Below are 21546 nucleotides of genomic sequence, written 5' to 3'. Positions count from 1 at the left end.
CCAACGGGAAGCCTTCTTCTACACCCAGGCTGGGTCACATGCCTCCTTTGAGCTGACACGTACCCCTTTGTTTTCCCCCACTTTGGCCCTGATCACTCTGACCTGTGCTTCCTCTCTCAGTTCCCCGGGTCACTTTGCATCTCCTTGACCATATTGGGCTGTCATCCTCCGCTGAATGTCTGTCTTCCTATTCTCCTGTGAACCTATGAAGGCAGGAACTCAGCTGTCCTGATCACGGCTGTTTTCCCAGCAAGGCCCCGCACAAGGTTGGGCATGACAAAACTCACGTGCACCGTGTCCTTGATGCTTAGTTCCGGCCTGATCACAGACTCGGAGCTCAGTGAATTTGAGAAAAAACTAAAAAGCCCTTTTGACTACTCCACCCTAGCACCTTCCTCCTTGCTTCACCGCCTCACAGTGCGTCCTGGTCCCCCCATGCCTTCTCTCTTTCCTCTCTCCTCATCCTGCACTTGACGCTGGCCCCACCCAGCTCCGAAGTCCCCCTTTCTTGGGAGCCTGCACCTCCCCATGCATTTCAGGCCTTCTGTTGCTCAGCTGACCCAGGGAGCACCTGAGTTTTAAGTTTGCTTATTACCTTAGTGCTCAGACTTCAGGTTGCAGACTGTCACTAGGTCTGTGTGCACTGCCATTGTTCTCTATCATCTTTTTTCTTTAATATTTATTTATTCATGAGAAAGAGAGAGAGAGACAGGCAGAGGGAGAAGCTGGCTCCATGCAGGGAGCCTGACATGGGACTCGATCCCAGGTCTCCAGGATCACACCCTAGGCTGAAGGTGGTGCTAAACCCTGAGCCACCCGGGCTGCCCCTATCATCTTTTTTTTTTTTTTTTTTAAGATTTCATTTATTTATTCATGAGAGACACAGAGACAGAGGCAGAGGCAAAAGCAGGCTCCCTGCAGGGATCCTGATGCAGGACTCGATTCCTGGACCCCGGGATCACAACCTGAGCCAAAAGCAGACGCTCAACCACTGAGCCACCCAGGTGCCCTATGTTCTTTATCATCTTTGTCAAAATGAATTTGGGAAGAAAACCTAACCTAGGAAGTATTCTTGCCAAAAAGAAAAAAAGAAAAAAGAAAACAAAACAAAACAAAAAGGATGAGCTAGAGCCCCATATGTGATGAATAAATTTCAAAAGCATAATGAAGGTGAAATGAAGGTGAAAAAAGTCCATTGCATGAGGATATATGAGGTGCACTTTATATAGAATTTACCTAAAAATCGAGAACTGTTCTATATATTGATGAACATATGCATATTCAAAATATGAAACCATTTCAAAAATACGAGTGTGGGAACCCAAAAGGCTCACACACATTTGAAAAGAAGCTCAAAATTGTTAGTAATAAGAGAAGTGAGAATTGAAATAATGGCAGTTATCACTACATGGAATTACTCTGACAAAAACTAGAAAGCTGGATAATGGCAAGTGTGAGTGGTGTTGGGAGGGTGTGGGAACCCTCACGAACTCTTGGTCTGAGTGTGGAAGGGTCAGCCATTGCGGAAAGCAACCTGGCACATACCTGTTCATGACCCAACAGTTCTCCCTGGAAGGACACCTAGAAGTCCCTGAGGGCCCTGCATGGGGGGTGCTCACAGTGGTAGTGGTCGGGGTTGGGGGGTATTGGAAGGAGCCTGAGTGTCCTCACTGGGGAGGAGATGGTACACTGTGGAGAGGGCATACCAGAGGGGCCCCGGGCAACCATGAGAAGCTGCACACTCTGGGTCCTAAAGCCTGTGCCAAGCGAGAAAAGATTGAACACAGTCATGGGTATGTATATCAGAAAATACGCCCTTGGGGCGCCTGGGTGGCCCCCTCGGCTAACGGTTCTACTCTTGGTTTCCGCTCAGGTCGTGATCTCAGGGTCATGAGATGGAGCCCCACGGCGGGCTCAGCATGGAGTCAGCTTGAGGTTCTCCCTCTCTTTCTCTCTAAGAACAAATAAATCTCAAAAACAACAAAAAAGGAACAAAGAAAATACACAGAAAATGATGGTATCCGTCTTACAGGAGCACACCCAACTAGAAGGATACATACGGACATATTAGTGTTTGCCAGCAGAGGGCATGGAGAGCGACTGGGATATGGAGTTATAAGGGAATAAGTCAAATTTAAGACAAGAGATATCTTGAGGGTGTGAAATTAGCTCAACCCAGGGCACCTGGGGTCCGAAAAAGAGCATGCAAGGGTTGTGGAGGATGATGAGCCCCAAATGTAGTAATGAAGTTATCTCTGGGGTGAAATCGGGGGGGCTTCAAATACCATCTGCAATGTATGCCTCTTAAAAAAAAAAGAACAACGAATCTTCAGTGAATATAGAAAAAATAATTTGACAAAGCTGGTAGGAAGGATGTTGGTGTTTGTTACAGGTATTCTCTACTTTTTCCTAAATACTTTAAATATTTTATGTTGAGATTTTTAAAAGACTTTCCTGTCACCACTGACCATGGGAAACAAAACACCTTGTCTTAAAAAGAAATACAATGAAAATATATTATTCGATTCTAGTCAGAAAGCGAGACCTCCTCTAAGCAAGGTGAGAGAGGTGTTTAGGACAGAGCATCGAACTACTGAGCTTTTCTGGATGGCACCGTCGGGATCAGAACTAAATCATTTTCCCATTAGCTGCCAGTTACATGGGTTCATGTCATTTCCTTTCAAGTTCGTAGCCTAAAATAATCTCTTGTGCCCCCTTTGGAAAACACCCCTTTGGCACATCAAATACGTTTCTTTGGAAAGGCTTGACCCTCTTTAGAACACATTGCAATTGGGGTGCCTGGGTGGGTCAGTGGTTGAGGTCAGGTCGTGATCCTGGGGTCCTGTGATCAAGTCCCGCATCAGGCTCCCCACAGGGAGCCTGCTTCTCCCTCTGCCTGTGTCTCTGCCTCTCTCTCTCTGTGTCTCTCATGAATAAATAAATACAATCTTTTACAAAAAGACGCTTTGAAAATAAGAATATATGCATATACGCAGAAAAGTGCACTTACTGTGACTGTACAGCCTGACAAATTTTCGCAATTTGAATACCCCATGTAAGCAGTGTCCAAATCAAGAAAGAGAAATCCCCTCTAGTCACCACGCCCCTAAGGATAACCACTCCCCTGGCTTTTATCCCCCTCAATTGGTCTTGCTTGTTTTAGAACTTTATTTCGAGAATGGTAAGGTTAGTCTTTTGAGTGTGGGTTTTATCATTTAGTGTAATGCTTTTGAAATTCATCTCTGTAGTTGCAAGTGCTAATAGTTCACTGCTTTTTATTGCTGAATAGTATCCCTTATATGCATATGGCATAATGGACTTACCCATTCTACTGGTAAAGAGCATTTGGGTGGTTTCCAGCTTGGGGCTAATATGAATACATTCAGAACATTTGGTAGATACAGATGGGGGGATTCCCAGAGACAAATGGCTGGATTATAGGATAGTCATAGGAGAGGCATCCGTCCTCTTTAGGAGATCTTGGCATTGTGATTTTTTTTTCTTTTCATTTTTTTTTTTTAAGAGAGAGCATGCAAGTAGGAGGACTTGATCCCATAACCCCAAGATCATGACCTGAACCAAGGTCAAGAGTTGGACACCCGACTGACTGTGCCACCCAGGCACCCCAGCATTGTGATCTTTTATTTTTTTTTATTTTTATTTTTTATAAATTTTTAAAAAGATTTTTATTTATTTATTCATGATAGACATAGAGAGAAAGAGAGGGGGTCAGAGACACAGGCAGAGGGAGAAGCAGGCTCCATACAGGGAGCCGGACGCGGGACTTGATCCTGGGTCCCCAGGATCACGTCCCGGGCCAAAGGCAGGCACCAAACCACCGAGCCACCCAGGGATCCTCCATTGTGATCTTTTAAAGGAAATGATTAGTACTTCAAAATGTATTGATTGAAGACCAGCTTATATAATGAGAAGAAGGAATCATGAAAATTCAAATTTGACATCACACTAGAACAAAACAGATCCCTTTTATGACTGGTGACAGTAATGCCCCAGTGATGATAAATTTTTGCTTTTACTAGACATTTTACACTTGCCCTTAGCCAAAAGGCTGAGACATATAACTCCCAACTATCAACAGTTACCAACTATTCGAAAATAAAAATATTTCATATTCTTAGTATGGCCCTATTATTAACCAAGGTATTTTAGCTAAAGCTCATAAAATGTACTTGACAGGTCATGTACATTATTATTTAAATTTTTCTATTAGTCCTTAACGTAAATGTAAATCAACAGAGAAAAACCATTTTAAATGTAAAGTGGATTGACTACAAACCAAATTACTCATTTTAATTTTAATCAGAACACATCTCCTGTATTTTATTACCAAGTCATTGTCTTAACACTGAAGCTTCCAGTTCCATTTATTTGCCCATTTCACATGCACCGAGAGAGCTCCAGCTCAGAGAGAAAACACGGTGCCTTGATGCTTGAGAACTGAGGGAGGGAGGGAAGGGTCTCTCGCGGGGGACTGGGTGCCCCAAGCCATTTTCACCTGAGGAAGCAGCCCTGTGACACTAGGGGGCACCATCGGGCGAAAAGTGGGCCTCTCGGGAGCGTTGCCGGCGCAGGTGGCGACTTGCAGTCCACAGGGCCAGAGGACAGCCTTTGCAGACATCCGGGCCCTCAGTCCCACTGCTACCGAGGACAGTTGTGTGATGATCCCCATTCTGCAGGTGGGCAAACGCACATAGCAAGTTGCGCAGCCCAAAGGAGGCCGAACTGGGATTTCAACCTCGGTCTCTGATTCTGTGGCCTGAAGACATTTCCCACAGCTCCTGCTCTGACCCTGCTTTGTCCTTGGGGGTGGGGTGGGGGGGCTTTTCGCCCACCCAGCCCGATCAGTGTGCCCTCTCTCTTTTTCTAGCACGCTCTCTTCTTCCCCCCTCATACACTCGCCTGGAGCTCTCCTCACCCACCTGCCTCAAGCAGGTCTCCCCTCAGCCTGCAGCCCATGTCCTCAGCCTCCTGAGCTGCCCTCCCGCCTGCCCCCGCTCCTCCCCACCTCCTTGGCCTGGTCCAGCCCTGTCCTAGCCGCTGGGGTCCTTGTCCGGGCCTCCCCCTGGGCTCCCAGCCTCGGAGAGCACAGGACTGAAGCGCTGGGATTCAGGAGGCGCCTGTGGCTCCGCCTGGGGTCTCCCCCGCTCCCAGGAAGACCCCGGTCCTGAGGAGAGACAAGTGGGGCACTCACCCTCCCAAGCCACCCCCTCCACCAGCACGGCAGCCTGGGAACCAGGCCTTGGGCGCGTCACCCTGCTCATGTCGCCAGACACGAGCACAATCTTGAATTTCAGGTCTATAAATCACTTGGGTGTGTTTGGGGGGGGCTCATAAAACTTCCTTGCTGGTCGGCCTGCTTGACCCCTCGTCCCTCCTCCAGACACCTGCCCCCTCCTGGAGAGGCCCGAGGAGGCCTGGGCTTATATAGGGGCGCTGCTGTGGGAGGGGCTGGCCACGGAGGCGCGGACAGGGCAGGTGAGGAGCGGGCTCTGGGGTCTGCAGAGCAGGGCACCTGGGGCGCCCCGGCCAGTGACAGCCTGAGCCACGGCCCTCCCTTCTGCCCGGTGGCCCCCCGCCGGGGTTGCGGGAGGATTCACTCCACCTGCCAGCAGGGCCCAGCGGGCAGCTGGGCCGGGGAGGGAGGGTGCTGGGGCCCGTGGGGCTTCCCCCCTGCCCGCCTCTCCCTGGCCTCATTCCTGCTCCTGGGCCCCCGGCAGGACTATGGCTTCAGCGGCGACAGAGGCCGAGAAGGGGTCTCCGGTCGTGGTGGGACTGCTGGTGGTGGGCAACATCATAATTCTGGTGAGCCCCCCCCTCCCGTGCTGGGCGCCCAGCAGGCAGGTGGGGAGGAGGGGACAGCCCTGGGGTGGGGGCTGAGGTCCCAGGACACCCCCCACTCCCACTGCCACGGCCAACACTGCAGGCTGCCGGCTCAGAGCAGCCTGGATTCCAGTCCCAGCTCCGCTGCCCCCCAGCTCTGTAAGCGGGAGTGAGCCGCTCTACTTCTCTGCCTCCCCAACTATGTGGATCGTGTCCCCGTCGTGGGGATTGTTAGTGGATTATTCCCCGGATGGCCCTCAGCTCAGAAACGGTGCTTGACAAATGCTATCCTCATTACCACGATTCTAGACATAAAGTGCCTGCTGGGGCCCAGGAGGCCCACAGTGATGAATATTAACCATGGCCACGTCTTTTCATTAATATTTAATTTTTTTTTAAATTTATGATAGTCACAGAGAGAGAGAGAGAGAGAGAGGCACAGACACAGGCAGAGGGAGAAGCAGGCTCCATGCACCGGGAGCCCGACGTGGGATTGGATCCTGGGTCTCCAGGATCGCGCCCTGGGCCAAAGGCAGGCGCTAAACTGCTGCGCCACCCAGGGATCCCCAATATTTAATTTTTTAAAAACGTGCTATCTGTACATGGCTCTGGGACCAGACAGCCTGGGTTCAAATCCCAGCTCTGCCACTTTCTCCCGTGGGATCTGGGACCAGCAACACAACATCTCTGGGCCCCAGTTTTCTCATCTGTAGATGGAGAGAAAAATAGGAGTGCGGATGAGTTATTGGATTAATGTGCTTAGACCAGAGCGGGGCGCATGTGGCTCCTGGCTGTGTTGGCCGGAACAGCAGCCGTGCCCTGGGCTGATAACACCGAGCACCACGGAGCGTCACTAGGACTGGCGCGGGGCGTGTGCACACCCAGTGCTCTGCGAGCATTTTGATTGTCGCCAAAGGTATCCACGGAGCAGCCTTCCTGTCTCCTTGCTCCCCGTCTCTCATCCCTAGGGGTGCCTAGATTTTTAGGTTCTCCAACGTTTCTTTAAGCAAATATACAAGCGCATAGGAAAGAGCACAGATACCCGTTTTCTTCCCTTTCTGTCCAAAATACAGCTCATTGCACGTCCTGTTCTGTGCCTCCCAGTTTCTCCTGCTCACCTAGTCTGTGGGCCACTCCACGTGAGTCCGCAGAGAGCCTCCCGCCCTCTCCCACCACTACAGAGCGCTCCCCTGTGGCAGGCTGGTTCCTTCTCCGCGGTCACTCGGGAATAACCTTGTGGGTTTATGATCGTCGCTGTCCTGCGCGGGCAGGATTGGGTCGGAGGGTTGGCGCCTGTGTAGTTGTTCAGACCCTGCCCAGATCCCCCTGCTCTGGAGTAACACTATTGGAGGGAGGGCAGGGGGCCGGAGGGGCTCCTCTGTTCCAGTCATGTGCTCTGGGGCTTTGCATGTGGCATCTCCTTGGATCCTCGGAGCAACTGGCAGCTGGAGATGTTGGGGGGTGCAGGAGTCTTGCCAGGCCCCTTCCATTCTGGCCTCTGCCCAGCCCCAACTACCCAGCCCCATCTGCCCAGCCCCAGCCCCCCAGCCCCCCAGCCTCCCAGCCACCCTCCCCGCCCCCAGCCCCCCCCAGCCCCCCAGCCCCACCCCTGCTGATGCAAGGCGGCGCCCTCGCCCCCCAGCGCGCCCACCACCGAGGGCCGTGCAGGCTGGCAGGACCCTCTCTAACCCGCCGCCCCGTGCAGCTGTCAGGCCTGGCCCTGTTCGCCGAGACCGTGTGGGTGACCGCTGACCAGTACCGCGTGTACCCACTGATGGGCGTCTCGGGCAAGGATGACGTCTTCGCTGGCGCCTGGATCGCCATCTTCTGCGGCTTCTCCTTCTTCGTGGTGGCCAGCCTTGGGGTGGGCGCAGCGCTGTGCCGCCGCCGGTCCATGATCGTCACGGTGAGGCCCCGGGGAGGGCGCGGGCGGCCAGGGCCGGGGCAGCCAGCGCCACCGCAGCCACCCGTGTGTCCCGCCGGGCGCCGCGTGGGCCTCACGCAGCCACTCTGTTTAATCTTGCCATAGCCCGGGAACGGGGCGCGGCTGCCACCCTCAACTTCCAGAGAAAACTAGGGCACAGAGAGGAAGGGAAGGATGCTCTGCCCAGGAGGACGGCTCCTGCGTGGCAGGCCTGGGATGCGTGGGGACCTCAGCTGGCTGGGCCGAGTCTGTGCTCGTGAGCTCTGTGGAAACCGCAGTAGCAGCACAGCTACCATGTAAGGGGTGCTCAGTGCATTCTAAATGCTTTGCACAGATCGGTGCATTTATTCCTCACAACCCACCAGGAGATGCCATCATCGTCGCGAGCCCATTTGACAGAGTTGAAACTGAGGCTCAGGGAAGTGCACAGTGAGTGGGTGACAGAGCCAGGATTGATTGATTATTATTTTTAAATTTTTATTTATTTATTCATGAGAGACACACAGGCAGAGGGAGAAGCAGGCTCCCTGTGGGGAACCTGATGCGGGACTCGATCCCAGGATCGCGACCTGAGCCAATGACAGCCACTCCACCCCCCAGAGCCCGGATTTAAACCTGAGCAGTTCAGCTTGAGCCTTCCCCTTATTTTCTGCCAGGAATAACCACCACCACAGGAACCCACACTTGCCAAGGACCTCTCCTGTGCCTGGCACCGGACTAAGCATCAGCCCCCTCGATGTCCCCAGCAGCCCTCTGATGTTGCTGCTTCTCTACCCATTTACCAGACGGGAAAACCGAGGCTCAAAGGGGCCAAGGGCCTGGGGTGATAGAGAAGGCAGGCGTTCCAATCCTGGCCCCCACCCCCCCGACACAGAGCCAACACTGTGATTCTTGTGCAATTTGAGGCCTTTTAGGTTCCCAGGAGCAGCTGCTCATTTAATCGGCAAATGTTGTCGGAGTAAGAACCGGGGGCCAAATCCTGCACAAGGGCACTGGGGCGATCCAGAGAGAAAACAGAGAAGCCCTTGCCCTGGGGAAGGATGCTCCAACTGTGGACAGTGAGGAGGGAAGGGGGATCTGGAGCTGGGGAAGGGGATGGGGTCACCTGCAGGCAGAGAAGGCGAAGGCCTGGGGACCTGAGGGAGGGAGCCCCGGGTGTGCAGGATAAGTGTTCCTGGGGGAGGGAATAGCAAGAGCAAAGGCTCTGAAGCCAGAGAGCCCCCCAATCCCCCGCCAGCCAAGAGGGGGTGGGAGTGAGGGAGAGGCGATGAGGGCCGGGTGAGGGTACAGAGGGCGGTGGGCACGCAGGATGGGGGCGAGAAAGGGAAGTGGGCCTGTCGGGGAGTCTCTCCAGCCTCAGGGAGGACTCTGACTTCATCGTAAGTAACATGGAGCCTTGGAAAGGCTCTTCTCTTTTTTTTTTTCTTTCTTTCGTGCATGCAATTCTTTGACATAAAAATTTAACCAAAGCCCTCAAAGCTCACCCCACTGGCAAAAAAAAAAAATATATATATATATATATATATATATATATATATATCTGTGTCTGTCTCGCCTATTGGTTTGTCATTAACCAAGACACGGAATTTTTTTTTTAAAAATTGCTATGGGAAACTTCAAACATAGAGTTCAAACATAGAGTGAATGGCCTGAACCCGGCGTACCTATCACCTGGTTTCAACAATATCGACCGCAGACTGGCCAGCCTGCTCCCCTCTGCTCCACCCTCTGCCCACATTCTTGTTTCTGGGGTATCTTGACGTGCATTCCAGACACCAAGTCATTTACCTGTAAATACTCGACCGTACATTTCTCTGAGTGATAAGGATGTTTTTAGAGCAGCCAGGCCTGTTATGCTGCATCACCTCGTCTCTTGGCAGAGGAGTTGGCACATCCACATTCCACCCCGTGTCGCTTTAAGGGAGAGGGTGAGGGATGAGGAAAGAGCTTTTTTCTTTCTTTTTATGCACAACCACCATGCCACCTGGTACACCCTACAAATTCACCCACGTTCCTTCATGTCTATCTTCCAATACCTGCTCTGCGTTCTTGGGTTGTCTGAAGAGTGTCTTTTTTTTTTTTTCCTACAACAGACATTCATTTTACTGCATCCAGACCAATAATTAATTTCAGGCAATACTTTACATATTTTTGTTGATTTCATTTTCCCCTAACATTTTATTATAAAAAATTTTCAAACATACAGAAAAGGCAAAAGCCTTGACCCCATCTCTCCCCAGTACCTGGTGCTCATGCTCATCGTCTACATCTTCGAGTGCGCCTCCTGCATCACGTCCTACACTCATCGCGACTATGTGAGCTGGGCAGAGACCAGGGGAGGGGCATGACCTGGGGGAAGGGTGGCAAGGGTCTGGGTCTGGGGGTGGAGTGGAGGTTGACCCCCTCCCGATCTAGTCCCACTGGACCCTGTTCTACCTGGACCTCCGCAGATGGTGTCCAACCCATCCCTGATTACCAAGCAGATGCTGACCTTCTACAGTGCAGACACGGACCAGGGCCAGGAACTGACTCGCCTCTGGGACCGCATTATGATTGAGGTGGACGAGGGGCATTGAGGGGGTGAGGGGGTGGGGAGAGCAGGGGCACCCATGGCTCTGGACCCCAGAAGTAGGAGGGGTCCCATTATACCCACTGATAGATGATACCCAGTCCTGTGGTTCTTCTGGGAGGCAGGGCTAGTCATGGCCTCTTTCCAGAAGAGTTAGACCCAGAAAAGGGAATGTTACTTGCCCAATGTCACATGGTTGATAAGGTGGGATCAAAATCTAACATCCTAGATCCACAGTCCCTGCTCTCTTTTTTTTTTTTTTTTTTTTTAAGATTTTAAAAATTTATCCATGAGAGACACGACACAGGCAGAGGGAGAAACAGGCTCCATGCAGGGAGCCCGATGCGGGACTCGGTCCCAGGACCCCAGGATCGCGACCTGAGCCAAAGGCAGACGCTCAACCACTGAGCCACCCAGGCGTCCCTCAGAGCCCCTGCTCTTGACCATTGCAGATACTTTCTTAATAATGAGGCTAATCATAATAATGAACATTTAATGAGCACTAACTTTTGTTGTTTAAATAAGCATTTTTAAAGCTTATTTAATCCACACAACCACCCCATAAGGGAGGTCAGCTTTTTAGCCATGAAGAAACCAAGGTGAAAGGTCGAGTGGCTTATACAAGGTCACATAGCTGGTAGGCCAGAGAACCGGAAGGATGCAAACCCAGGCCACCAGTTTCCAGAAGCCACATTCTTTTTTTTTTCCTCTTTTTTAATATTCACTTTTTTACTTATTTGAAAGAGTGAGAGAGAGAGAGCGCGCGCGTGGGTGTGTGTGTGGGGGGGCGTGAAGGAGCAGAGGGAGAGGGAGAGAGAGTCTCAAGCAGACACTCAGAGCCCAACGCAGGGCCTGACCCCACAACCCTGGGATCATGACTGATCTCAACCTGAGCCGAAGCCAAGAGTCAGATGCCCAACTGACTGCACCCCCCAGGGACCCCCCAGAAGCCACCTTCTTAATTAAACCCAACGTGATATGGAACAAGAGAAGAATTCTGAAGACCCAGGGGACAGTGAGGTCCCAGTTTGGTTCAAGTCCCACAGCTAGCCAGGACTGGAACTCATATTTGAAGGAGCCTATGTTCTCATCATTCAGAGCTACCAATTAAAACACCCGCAGGGGCCAGAAGAAGCCAGAAATCCTTCTTTTGGTGTCATTTACCTCAAATTTGGTTGAGAGCTAATTCAAAAGAATTTTAGAATGAGTCACAAGTGTGGGTTTGACTCAAAGCCCCCATCGGGGGCAGCCAGTGTGGCTCAGTGGTTTAGCGCCGCCTTGGGCACAGGGTGTGATCCTGGAGACCTTGGATCTAGTCCCACGTCGGGCTCCCTGCATGGAGCCTGCTTCTCCCTCTGCCTGCGTCTCTGCCTCTCTCTCTCTCTCTCTCTGTATCTCTCATGAATAAATAAATAATAAAATCTTAAAAAAAGAAAAACAAAGCCCCCATCAGCCTCTAGGTGCCCGGCAGTGTCTTCTGCTCCCGGTTCACACACAAGACACTGCCCGCCCCCAACTTTGAGGCCCAGGCCCGGATGGGGGGTGGTTAGGGAAGTCGGGTCCAGCTGTGGCCAACCTGGCCCTTCCTCCGTCCGTGACCTCAGGTGAGTGGCTGTCCTCTCTGAGTCAGGGCCTGCCTCCCCCCTGCCTTTCTCTCCAGCAAGAGTGCTGTGGCACGTCTGGTCCCATGGACTGGGTGAACTTCACGTCAGCCTTCCGGGCAGCCACCCCGGAGGTGGTGTTCCCCTGGCCTCCGCTGTGCTGTCGGCGGAATGGCAACTTCATCCCCCTCAATGAAGAGGGCTGCCGCCTGGGTCACACGGACTACCTGTTCACCAAGGTGCGTCCCGCGCGCTCACCTGTCTGTGCGTCAGTCTGTCCCGCCCCCTCTGGTTCTTTATCTCTTCCTCCCACTTTCTTCTCCTCCTCCCCACTCTGGCTTCTTCCTTTCTCCCCCTCCCTCTGGCGGTCTCCGCCCTCTCCCCATCTGTCCCTCCCTCCCTGCAAGCCCGGGGGAGGCACAGGGTCTGTGTGATCCGGAGCTGGCACCTGCGACTTTTTCTCAGGTTGTCTGGGAATAAGGGCAACAGGAATCCCGGCAAGGGCACAACAGCCACAACAGCCGATGTTTATTGAGCCTCTACGCTGTACAGGGTCAATGCTTATAATGATCCCATTTTAAGGAAGGTGAAACTGAGTTCACCTGCCAGTGAGGGATGGAGCTGGGACTGGATTTGAGTCGGGCCCCAGGTAGGCGCTTTAACTAGTGCAAGGTGCGTGCAGAGGCAGAGCGAGGAAGCAGAGGAGGTGAGGACCTCTTCCCATGCCCCTGTGGGCTTGTGGCTGCCTCGGGGCCCTGCAGCCTCATATCTTTTTTTTTTTGTTTTAATTCATGAGAGAGAGAGGCAGAGACATAGGCAGAGAGAGAAGCAAGCTCCCCATGGGGAGCCTGATGTGGGACTCGATCCCAGGACCTTGGGATCACACCCTGAGCCAAAGGCAGAGACTCAACCGCTGAGCCACCCAAGTGACCCAGCCTCCGTCTTAGATCAAGTGTCGGGAGAGGGGAGCCTGCACCTGCACCTGCACCGACCGTCCTCGCCGCCAGTGCGCGCGGGGCGTCATTTCATGGACTCCCCACGATTCGATTCGGAGGCCAGTGCTGTCGGGAATCGTCACTTCACGGCTGGGCAAAATGAGGCTCAGGGAGTCAGAACCATTCCTAGGTGCCATAGCTAACGAGTGGCCGAGCTGGAGCGCAGCCCCGGACTCCAGGCCGCACACCTGAGCCTGGGTTCTGAGCCGCTTCCCAGTCCAGGCAGGGGCCTGCTCTGAGGCTTGGGCCCCACTGGGCCTCATTCCTAAATGGGGAGGTATCAAAACTGCCCGGATCCTAAAGGCAGGTAGATTTCGAACCCTTGGAACTTGGGGGGCAGCATGGAAAGCCAGCTCTAAACCAAGTGGCCCTCAGGCTGTCCTAGCCACCCCCCTCCTGGGCACCTCCTCGGGCGGGGCTGGGGGTCAGCATCACATCCCCGGCTCCCCAGAACCATTCTGGGCGGTGACACCCACAATCCCCGCTGCACGGGTGAGAAAACCAAGGCTGGGGAAGGAAGTGACCTTCGGAAGGGCACACCCTGACTCCCCTTCAGTGCTAGCCGGGGCATTTCCTCAGAGCACCGTGTTCCCCCTGCGCAGGGCTGCTTCGAGCACATCGGCCACGCCATCGACAGCTACACATGGGGTATCTCGTGGTTTGGGTTTGCCATCCTCATGTGGACGGTGAGAGGCGGGAGCCTGCGGGCTAGGTGGGGTGTGGGTGTGGGTGCGGGGCTGGAGCGCCCCTCACCTGACTGCCTCCTCATCCAGCTCCCCGTGATGCTGATAGCTATGTACTTCTACACCACCTTGTGAGGAACAAGAAGGGAAGGCCACCTGCACGCCTCGGCCTCCTCCTCCTCCTCCTCCTCCTCCTCCTCCTCCTCCTGTGCCCGTTTCCTCACCTCTCCCCTTACCACCTCCCTCAACCATCCCTTCCTCCACTCTGAAGAACTTTCACCAGCTTTCTGAGCCCTGCCAGGACTTGGACATGTGTACATGGACCCCTAGCCCTTGACCTCATTTCACTTTGCTGATTCCTGGCCCATCTTTCAGCATCAGCTTAAAGTCCTGCCCTCAGGGGACCATTCCCGGATCCACTACCCCATCCCCAAGGCCTCTCTTGCAGCTCCCCGAGCGCCTCCTGCATGGTTGGCACTTCTGCTAAATAGTTCGTGATTGTTGATTCTCTGGTAGACTGCGACTGCCATGAGGAGAGGGACAAGCTCTGTCACGGTCACTGTATTGTCCCCAGCAGAGGGACAAGCATCGATAGTCAATAAATACTGGTTGAATGAATTAATTCGTTTTCTTCTGGGTCGAAGGCAAATGCTCAAGAACTCTTCTGACGGAAGTGGCTGAAACCTGACCGGCCCTGACTGAAACATAACAAGGAGTTTCTTGGCTTGTGTAACTGACTCAATTATTGCTGGCTTCAGGCATGTCTGGATCCAGGAGCTCAATCTAAGTTCCCAGGAAACCTGCTTCATTCTCAGACAGGATTTTTCTGGCAACATCAGACTTACATCTTTATGGCTAAGCCACGTACCAGTAAGAGAGGCCCCACTCCCGACAACTGGAGCCAAGGTCGGGGATTCAATCTCATTGTCTTAGTTTAGAGTCTAGGCCCATCCTTTGGCTGGGGAAGGGAGGGTACCTGAATTACTACTGCTGCTAAGGATGGTGTTGGGAAGTGGGATGATTTGTCAAAGGAAAATTAGAGCGCAGGGCTGTTGGGCTGCTACAGGTGGCAGGTAGCCTCCTCCTAGGGGCTGTAACTTCCAGCAAGTTCTCTAGTGGGTGCATGACAGACAGTAAACACTCTAGGCATCGCATCTCATCCTCATGAGTGTCCCCTCTCAAGCAGGCCAACCTCTGTCCGTTTTTTTTTTTTTAATTAATTAATTTATTTATTTATGATAGTCACACAGAGAGAGAGAGAGGCAGAGACACAGGCAGAGGGAGAAACAGGCTCCATGCACCGGGAGCCCGACGTGGGATTCGATCCAGGGTCTCCTGGATCGCGCCCTGGGCCAAAGGCAGGCGCCAAACCGCTGCGCCACCCAGGGATCCCCCTCTGTCCGTTTTATAGCAGTTAGGACCTGCCAAGAGGGTCTGGCTTCCTTCCCCACCAAATGACATTTCCCAGGGTCCTCATTTACTCCACTGGTCTGCCGATGGTCTGCAAACGCTGAATTCAGATATTACCTTTTTTAAAATATACTTTTATTTATTTTAAAAAGACTTTATTTATTCATTTGAGAGAGAGAGACAGAGATAGTGAGAGAGAGCACGAGTGGAGAGAAGAGAGAGAAGCAGGCTCCCCGCTGAGCAGGGAGCCCGACCCAGGGACTCCATCCCAGGGCCCTGGGATCATGACCTGAGCCAAAAGGGACGCTTAACTGACTGAGCCACCCAGGCATCCCTTAAAATACACTTTAAAGAACCTGTAATGGTCAAAGAGGTTTTTTTGTTAGGGTGAAAAACTGGAAACATCCATCAGCAGGGGGTGGGTTGTACAACTCATGTTATATCCTTGGACTGGATTTCTTGTGGCTATTTAAGAAGACAGAGCTATGTGAGCCAATGGAAAAAGATGTCATAATGGTATAAATAATTGGAAAGTATATATAAGGATGTTCATTACAGTGACCTAAATGAGCCTCTGTAGCGGAATGGTTAAGTTAGTTGTGCTATGTCTATAGTCTAGAATACCACACAGTGGTAAAATATAATGCTTTACTTTAACATGGAAAAATCTCCAAGAAATGCAGAGGAGAAAAACTTGCAAACCACATACAGTACTTTTATTCCTATAGCTACATATTCAGGGCTGGTCTTTTCTTTTTAAAGAAATGGGTCAATGTTTTTAGAATAATGTTTAAAAGAGTGGAAAAAAATACTTTAAAAACTCCAAGATCAGGGACGCCTGGGTGGCTCAGTGGTTGAGTGTCTGCCTTTGGCTCAAGTCATGATCCCGGGGTCCCAGGATCAAGTCCCGCTTTGGGTTCCCCACAGGGAACCTGCTTCTCCCTCTGCCTGTGTCTCTGCCTCTCTCTGTGTGTCTCTCATGAATAAAGAAAACCTTAAAAAAAAAAAAAAAACCCTCCAAGATCATTTGTAACCCTTCTGCTTAAAGATTATAAAAATTTAGAAATGGAAGCATCCCACGTTTCGTTCCCTGGTAAATCAAAACCCCTCCAAATCTGGCCCACTCCCCCTCGATAATTGCTATCAACACATGATGAATGTCCCTTATGGCTTTTCAAAAGTTTATATCAACACATCTCTAGATATTTACATAAGTGCACACACACGTTTCACAGAATCATGCTTTAAAATACTGTGGAGCAGCCCTGGTGGCGCAGCGGTTTAGCACTGCCTGCAGCCCGGGGTGTGATCCTGGAGACCCGGCATCGAGTCCCACATTGGGCTTCCTGCATGGAGCCTGCTTCTCCCTCTGCCTGTGTCTCTGCCTCTCTCTCACTCTCTCTGACTGAATAAATAAACAAATCTTTAAAATAAAATAAAATAAAATACTGTGTTGTGACTTGCTTTCTTCACTTAACTATATGTTATGGTCACTTTCCATGTCAGTATTTATGAATCCATCTTTTTTTTTTTTTTTTAACTTTTGCAATCCATTCCAGGGTATAGATGCATCACAGATCATCTTGATCTGTTGTTAAGTAAACAAGGCTTACAGAACAGGATACATAAGCGAGCTCATTTTTATCAAAATTATTTAAAAATTAAGTTATATAAAATTTTTAAAATTATATATATATATGTGTATATACACACGTATATATATGTATTCCCCACGAAGAACTCCTTTGAGGAGAGGAGCAGAATGGAGGGCTGAGAAGAGGAAGGTCTACACACCACACGTAACTTTATAATATTTGAAAAACTTTTTATAAAGGTTGTTATTTTTCAAAAACAGGAAAAGTGGTTTCAAGATACTGAGCAACATATAGCTTTACTTTGCAAGCCAGAATTTTAAAACATCATGTAGATGTGATATACATCATATTTTATTTTAAAATTCTTTTCAAGCTTTTGTTTATTTATTTTAGCAAGAGAGTGAGAGAGAGAATGAGCAAGTGGGAGGAGTAGAGGGAGAAGGACAAGCAGACTCCACATGGAGTGCAGAGCCTGACATGGGGCTCGATCCCACCACCCTGAGATCATGACCTGAGCCGAAATCAAGAGTTAGACACCTTAACCTACTGAGCCACCCAGACCCCTACACACCATATTTTAACACATAAGAGGTGCTCCGGGCTAACTGACCTAACTGGCTTTCCTAGAGGCCCTGGGATGAAAATCTCCATCTGGGATCCCTGGGTGGTGCAGTGGTTTGGCGCCTGCCTTTGGCCCAGGGCGCGATCCTGGAGACCCGGGATCGAATCCCACATCAGACTCCCGGTGCATGGAGCCTGCTTTTCCCTCTGCCTATGTCTCTGCCTCTCTCTCTCTCTCTGTGACTATCATAAATAAATAAAAATTTAAAAAATTAAAAAAAAAAAGAAAAGAAAATCTCCATCACCCTGTGCATATATTTGACTGCCTCATAAACATGTCAAGGAAAGGGGGTGATTCTGGCCTAATCTGCTTTTAAATTCGGGTGTGCCCTCATAAGCAAGTTCACAGTGACCTTGTCTGTGACTCAGACTCTCTGAGGGAGGCAAAGGGGCAGCACCAGGTTCTCACAACCCCCAATGCACTCTCTGAGCCTCAATGTGCCTCTCTATGAAATGGGGGTTCTAACAGTCCCCGCTTCAGGGCCCCATTCATTCTAAGAGCTCAGGAACTAACAGACCTTTTTATTGTGAATCAGGAATTTTCTCAGTCCTGTGTAATCAGGATCAGGTGCAGAAATCCACCATCTGTGGGGTACCTGGGTGGCTCAGTGGTTGAGGTCTGCCTTTGGCTTGGGTCATGATCCTGGGGTCCTGGGATTGAGTCCCGCATCCAGCTCCCCACAGGGAGCCTGCTTTTCCCTCTGCTTATGTCTCTGCCTCTCTCTCTATCTCTCATGAATAAATAAATCAAATTTAAAAAGAAAAGAAATACTATCAGAGCTCAGGCTGTGTGAATCCCAATTTCAAATATTTGGGGCTCCATCATGCCCAGTGTTCATCAAGGTGACTCCTGTACTTGTGCTGCTTTAAAGAGTGATGTCATACTTGAAAATACTTCATGCTTTCGCTGAGGGATGTCCAACCCAAGGGCTGAGCAAACATTAGAGTTAATATACTTTTCATTGGAGAGTTTTTAAAGAGTGTTTGTGGAATTAATGGAGGCTGGTATTCATAAAATCAGTTTTTCCCTTAAAAATCACATTTCAAAAGAGTATTTAAGTCATGCATGGGAAAATACTTGGGAAATTATTCAATGCAAAAAGATTACAAAAGAGCATGCTCAATACAATCACTTTTCTGATAAAAATATAAATATGTGTACATTAGCATTAGGCTTGTTAAAACAAAGTCCCCCAAAGCTTATCATTGGTTATTAAGGAAGAGGTGATATTTGCAGGGGATTCCCATTTCACTCTTTGGGCATTTTTGTATTTTCCAAATAGTCTATGATGATTATTGGTGTCTGCCAAAAGCAATAAATAAATGTTAACAAAAATATCACCGTGAGACATGAGATGGGCATCCAGGAAAGAATGAGTCTGCTAAATATTTTCAAATGTTACCTGAGCAGTTAAAACAGGTCAGGCCTTGCCAAACTCTGGGGCCTGGGGGTTGAGCTGGCCTCTGAGAGGGCAGGTAGGCAGGCTTCCACCTCTGTCCCATATCTGCCACCACCTTCCTTGGCTCCATCTGGTCACATACCTGCAGAATATGGCTCATTCAGCTGGACTGGTAGCAGTGTGGCCTCAGCCAGCAGAACGGGTATGTCTGCCCTGGCCCCTCCACTCCGATGCCCACTCCTGTGGGTGAGAGGGAAACTGAGAGATGAGGGCCAGGAGTTCACAAATCTGTTGCAACCTGTAGCTTCCCTGTCACTTCTCTGGCTCTCCTCTCCTGCTAAGCTTTGTTTCCTGGCAGTAATTAAAACCTTCTGCCACTGCCATAGCTGCTGCTGCAGCTGCTGCTGCTGCTGCTGCTGCTGCTGGAACCATCACAGCCACCTTGGTTTCATGGTTTGGCAAAGTATTGGCCTCCACCACCATAGGGGCCAGAGCTTCTGCCTCCAAAACTTCCTCCTTTCATGGGTCCAAAATTTGAGGATTGATTCCTGTAATTGCCAAAATCGTTATAGCTTCCGCCACCTCCAAAGTTGCTTCTGTCATTACCAAATCCGTGATAGCCATCCCCACTGCCACCGTATCCACCACCACCTCGACTGCCACCGAAGCCACCTCGACCACTGAAGTTCCCTCCACGACCACCACCAAAGTTTCCAGAACCACTTCGGCCTCTTTGGCTGGACCAAGCACTAGCCATCTCTTGCTTCGATAGGGCTTTCCTTACTTCACAGTTGTGGCCATTCACAGTGTGGTATTTTTGAATGACAATCTTGTCTACAGAGTCCTGGTCGTCAAAGGTCACAAAAGCAAAACCTCCCTTTTTGCCACTGCCTCGGTCAGCCATGATCTCAAATCACTTCAATTTTCCCATACTGTTCAAAATAATCTCTTAGATGATGTTCTTCAGTGTCTTCTTTGATGCCACCAACAAAAATCTTTTTCACAGTTAAGTGGGCACCGTGTCTTTGAGAATCTTCTCGGGAGACAGTCCTCTTTGGTTCCACGACTCTTCCATCCACCTTGTGCGGCCTTGAGTTCATGGCCACGTCCACCTCCTCCACGGTGGCCTACGTGACCAACCCAAGGCCTCTGGAGCGCTTGGTGTTGGGGTCTCTCATTACCACACAGTCCAGAAGCGTCCCCCATTGCTCAAATGGATCCTCAGACTCTCATCGGTTGTTTCGAAGCTCAAACCTCCGATGAAGAGCTTCCGCAGCTGCTCGGGCTCTTTGGGAGACTCTTAGACATGAGGGCGGTGGGAGGGGAGACTTTAACGATGCTTACTCGGGGGTGTCCAGGGGCAGAAAGGAGTAATCTAACGAATGTATCTCCAATTTCTTGGTTTTGATTAATGTATCATGGCTGTGTAGTATTGGGGGAAACTGGGTGAATGGGGCACAAGAATTCTCTGTACTGTCTTTGCAACTTTTCCGCAAATCTAAAATTCTTCCAAAATAAAGTTTATTTGAAAAAACTGAACGTATGTTTCTATATATGTAGGACTCTAAAAAGGAGACAAAAATAGCAAAGGTGTTGTATGCATGGGAAATGTCCTTTTATTTTTATGAGTAATTTTCCTTAATTCAGGAATGGTTATCTACTCTGCAACTGGTGGGTATTTTAAAAATAATTTATACTCATGCTTGCATCCTGATTTTTTCAGAGTTCTAACTGACCGGTGTCATTATTTGACATTTTTTATCTGATGGCATAATTTCAAAATGTCTTCAGCATGGACTGCAGAAAGAAATGACACATGGCTGAGGACTGAGTGAAAATTAGGAAGCAGGGCAATTCACTAGAAACCAACCCACAAAAAGAAAAAAAAAAATTAAAAAAAAAAAAGAAAGAAAGAAACCAACCCACAAAATGTTCATGTTACCAAATGGTCAACTCACTGAATTTACCAAAAATTCTTTTTTTTTTTTTACCAAAAATTCTTTTGCCAGTATTAATGTACATAGTTTAACACATTGTAGAGAAATGAGTTTTTAGTGGTCGTCGCCTCTGAACTGAGCTCAGAGTCCAGCATCAGAGACAGCAGGCAACAGGGAACAGACTTCCTAAAAGGGTCTGGAGGCAGGAACAGCTTTCAGGAAAATCCGGCCACTGAGGCTGCTGGTTCCCCAGTGTGGCCTTGCTTATCCTGGGTTAGGGGTGAGCACCAACAGTCTAATGTGGGTTAACCTCTCTTAAATGGAAAAGCTTACACTGTTACAGGAACTCTTCCAGAATGGTGATGTGAAGTCCTGGGTATTCAAGGCGCTCTAGAATAATAAGAGCTAAATTGTCCAGATCCACTGAGAACCAGTCTTATGCAGACAATTTCATGGATACCTGTAAGCCCCAGGGACTGGGGCCCAGAAGCTATGTTGGTGAGACAAGTTGCATCTGCCCCTGTCCTAGGTGGTAAAACTGTGAATGTCTTTCCAGTAAAATGACTCATTCAAATATTTATTGCTTGCCTAACATGGGCACACACCTCACATGGGCACTGTTTTAGATCTGGGGGCCCAGCAGGGAGCAAATCAGACCTCAATCTCTCCCTTTATAAAAGCTTACCTTTTGGAAGAGAAGATCAAGAAAACCAAGAAGGGAAATATATATATAATATATTTATTTTAATATTTGTAAATATATAAATATATTTATTTAAAAATATATTTTATATATTTTAAATATTTTATATATATTTATATAAAAATTATATTATATATATAGTAGGAAATTAGTGCGAGGGGAAAAAATGTAAAAATAAAAATTTAAAACTAGCGGTGAAGAGAGGCAAGCAATTTTAGCACCACATCCACATCCTGTCTGGATGTCTGAATTTCCAGAAGTGGCAAG

At 49.7% G+C, this 21546-nt stretch overlaps 1 protein-coding gene across 3 annotated transcripts; it reads left to right on the top strand.

Moving 5' to 3' along the window:
• Nucleotides 1-5367: 5367 nt before the first annotated feature.
• Nucleotides 5368-14231, top strand: UPK1A (uroplakin 1A). 3 transcript variants are annotated; one of them, XM_077854646.1, is made up of 8 exons: nucleotides 5368-5496; nucleotides 5739-5823; nucleotides 7547-7747; nucleotides 10006-10080; nucleotides 10249-10323; nucleotides 11995-12174; nucleotides 13533-13616; nucleotides 13704-14231. In XM_077854646.1, the coding sequence occupies exons 2-8, from the start codon at nucleotides 5743-5745 to the stop codon at nucleotides 13746-13748; spliced, it is 741 nt and encodes a 246-aa protein (XP_077710772.1). In that variant the 5' UTR covers nucleotides 5368-5496; nucleotides 5739-5742; the 3' UTR covers nucleotides 13749-14231. The 3 variants fall into 3 exon arrangements, with proteins under 3 accessions (XP_077710772.1, XP_077710763.1, XP_077710781.1); XM_077854637.1 differs by having other exon boundaries at nucleotides 5376-5496; nucleotides 10216-10323; XM_077854655.1 differs by lacking the exon at nucleotides 5368-5496 and adding an exon at nucleotides 6915-7077 and having other exon boundaries at nucleotides 10216-10323.
• The last annotated feature ends 7315 nt before the right edge of the window (nucleotides 14232-21546 follow it).

Source organism: Canis aureus, chromosome 1, assembly GCF_053574225.1.
Source record: "Canis aureus isolate CA01 chromosome 1, VMU_Caureus_v.1.0, whole genome shotgun sequence".
In the NCBI taxonomy this organism is placed as follows: domain Eukaryota; kingdom Metazoa; phylum Chordata; class Mammalia; order Carnivora; family Canidae; genus Canis; species Canis aureus.
Note: the sequence above shows the minus strand (reverse complement) of the source record. Positions and strands in the feature narration are given on the sequence as shown.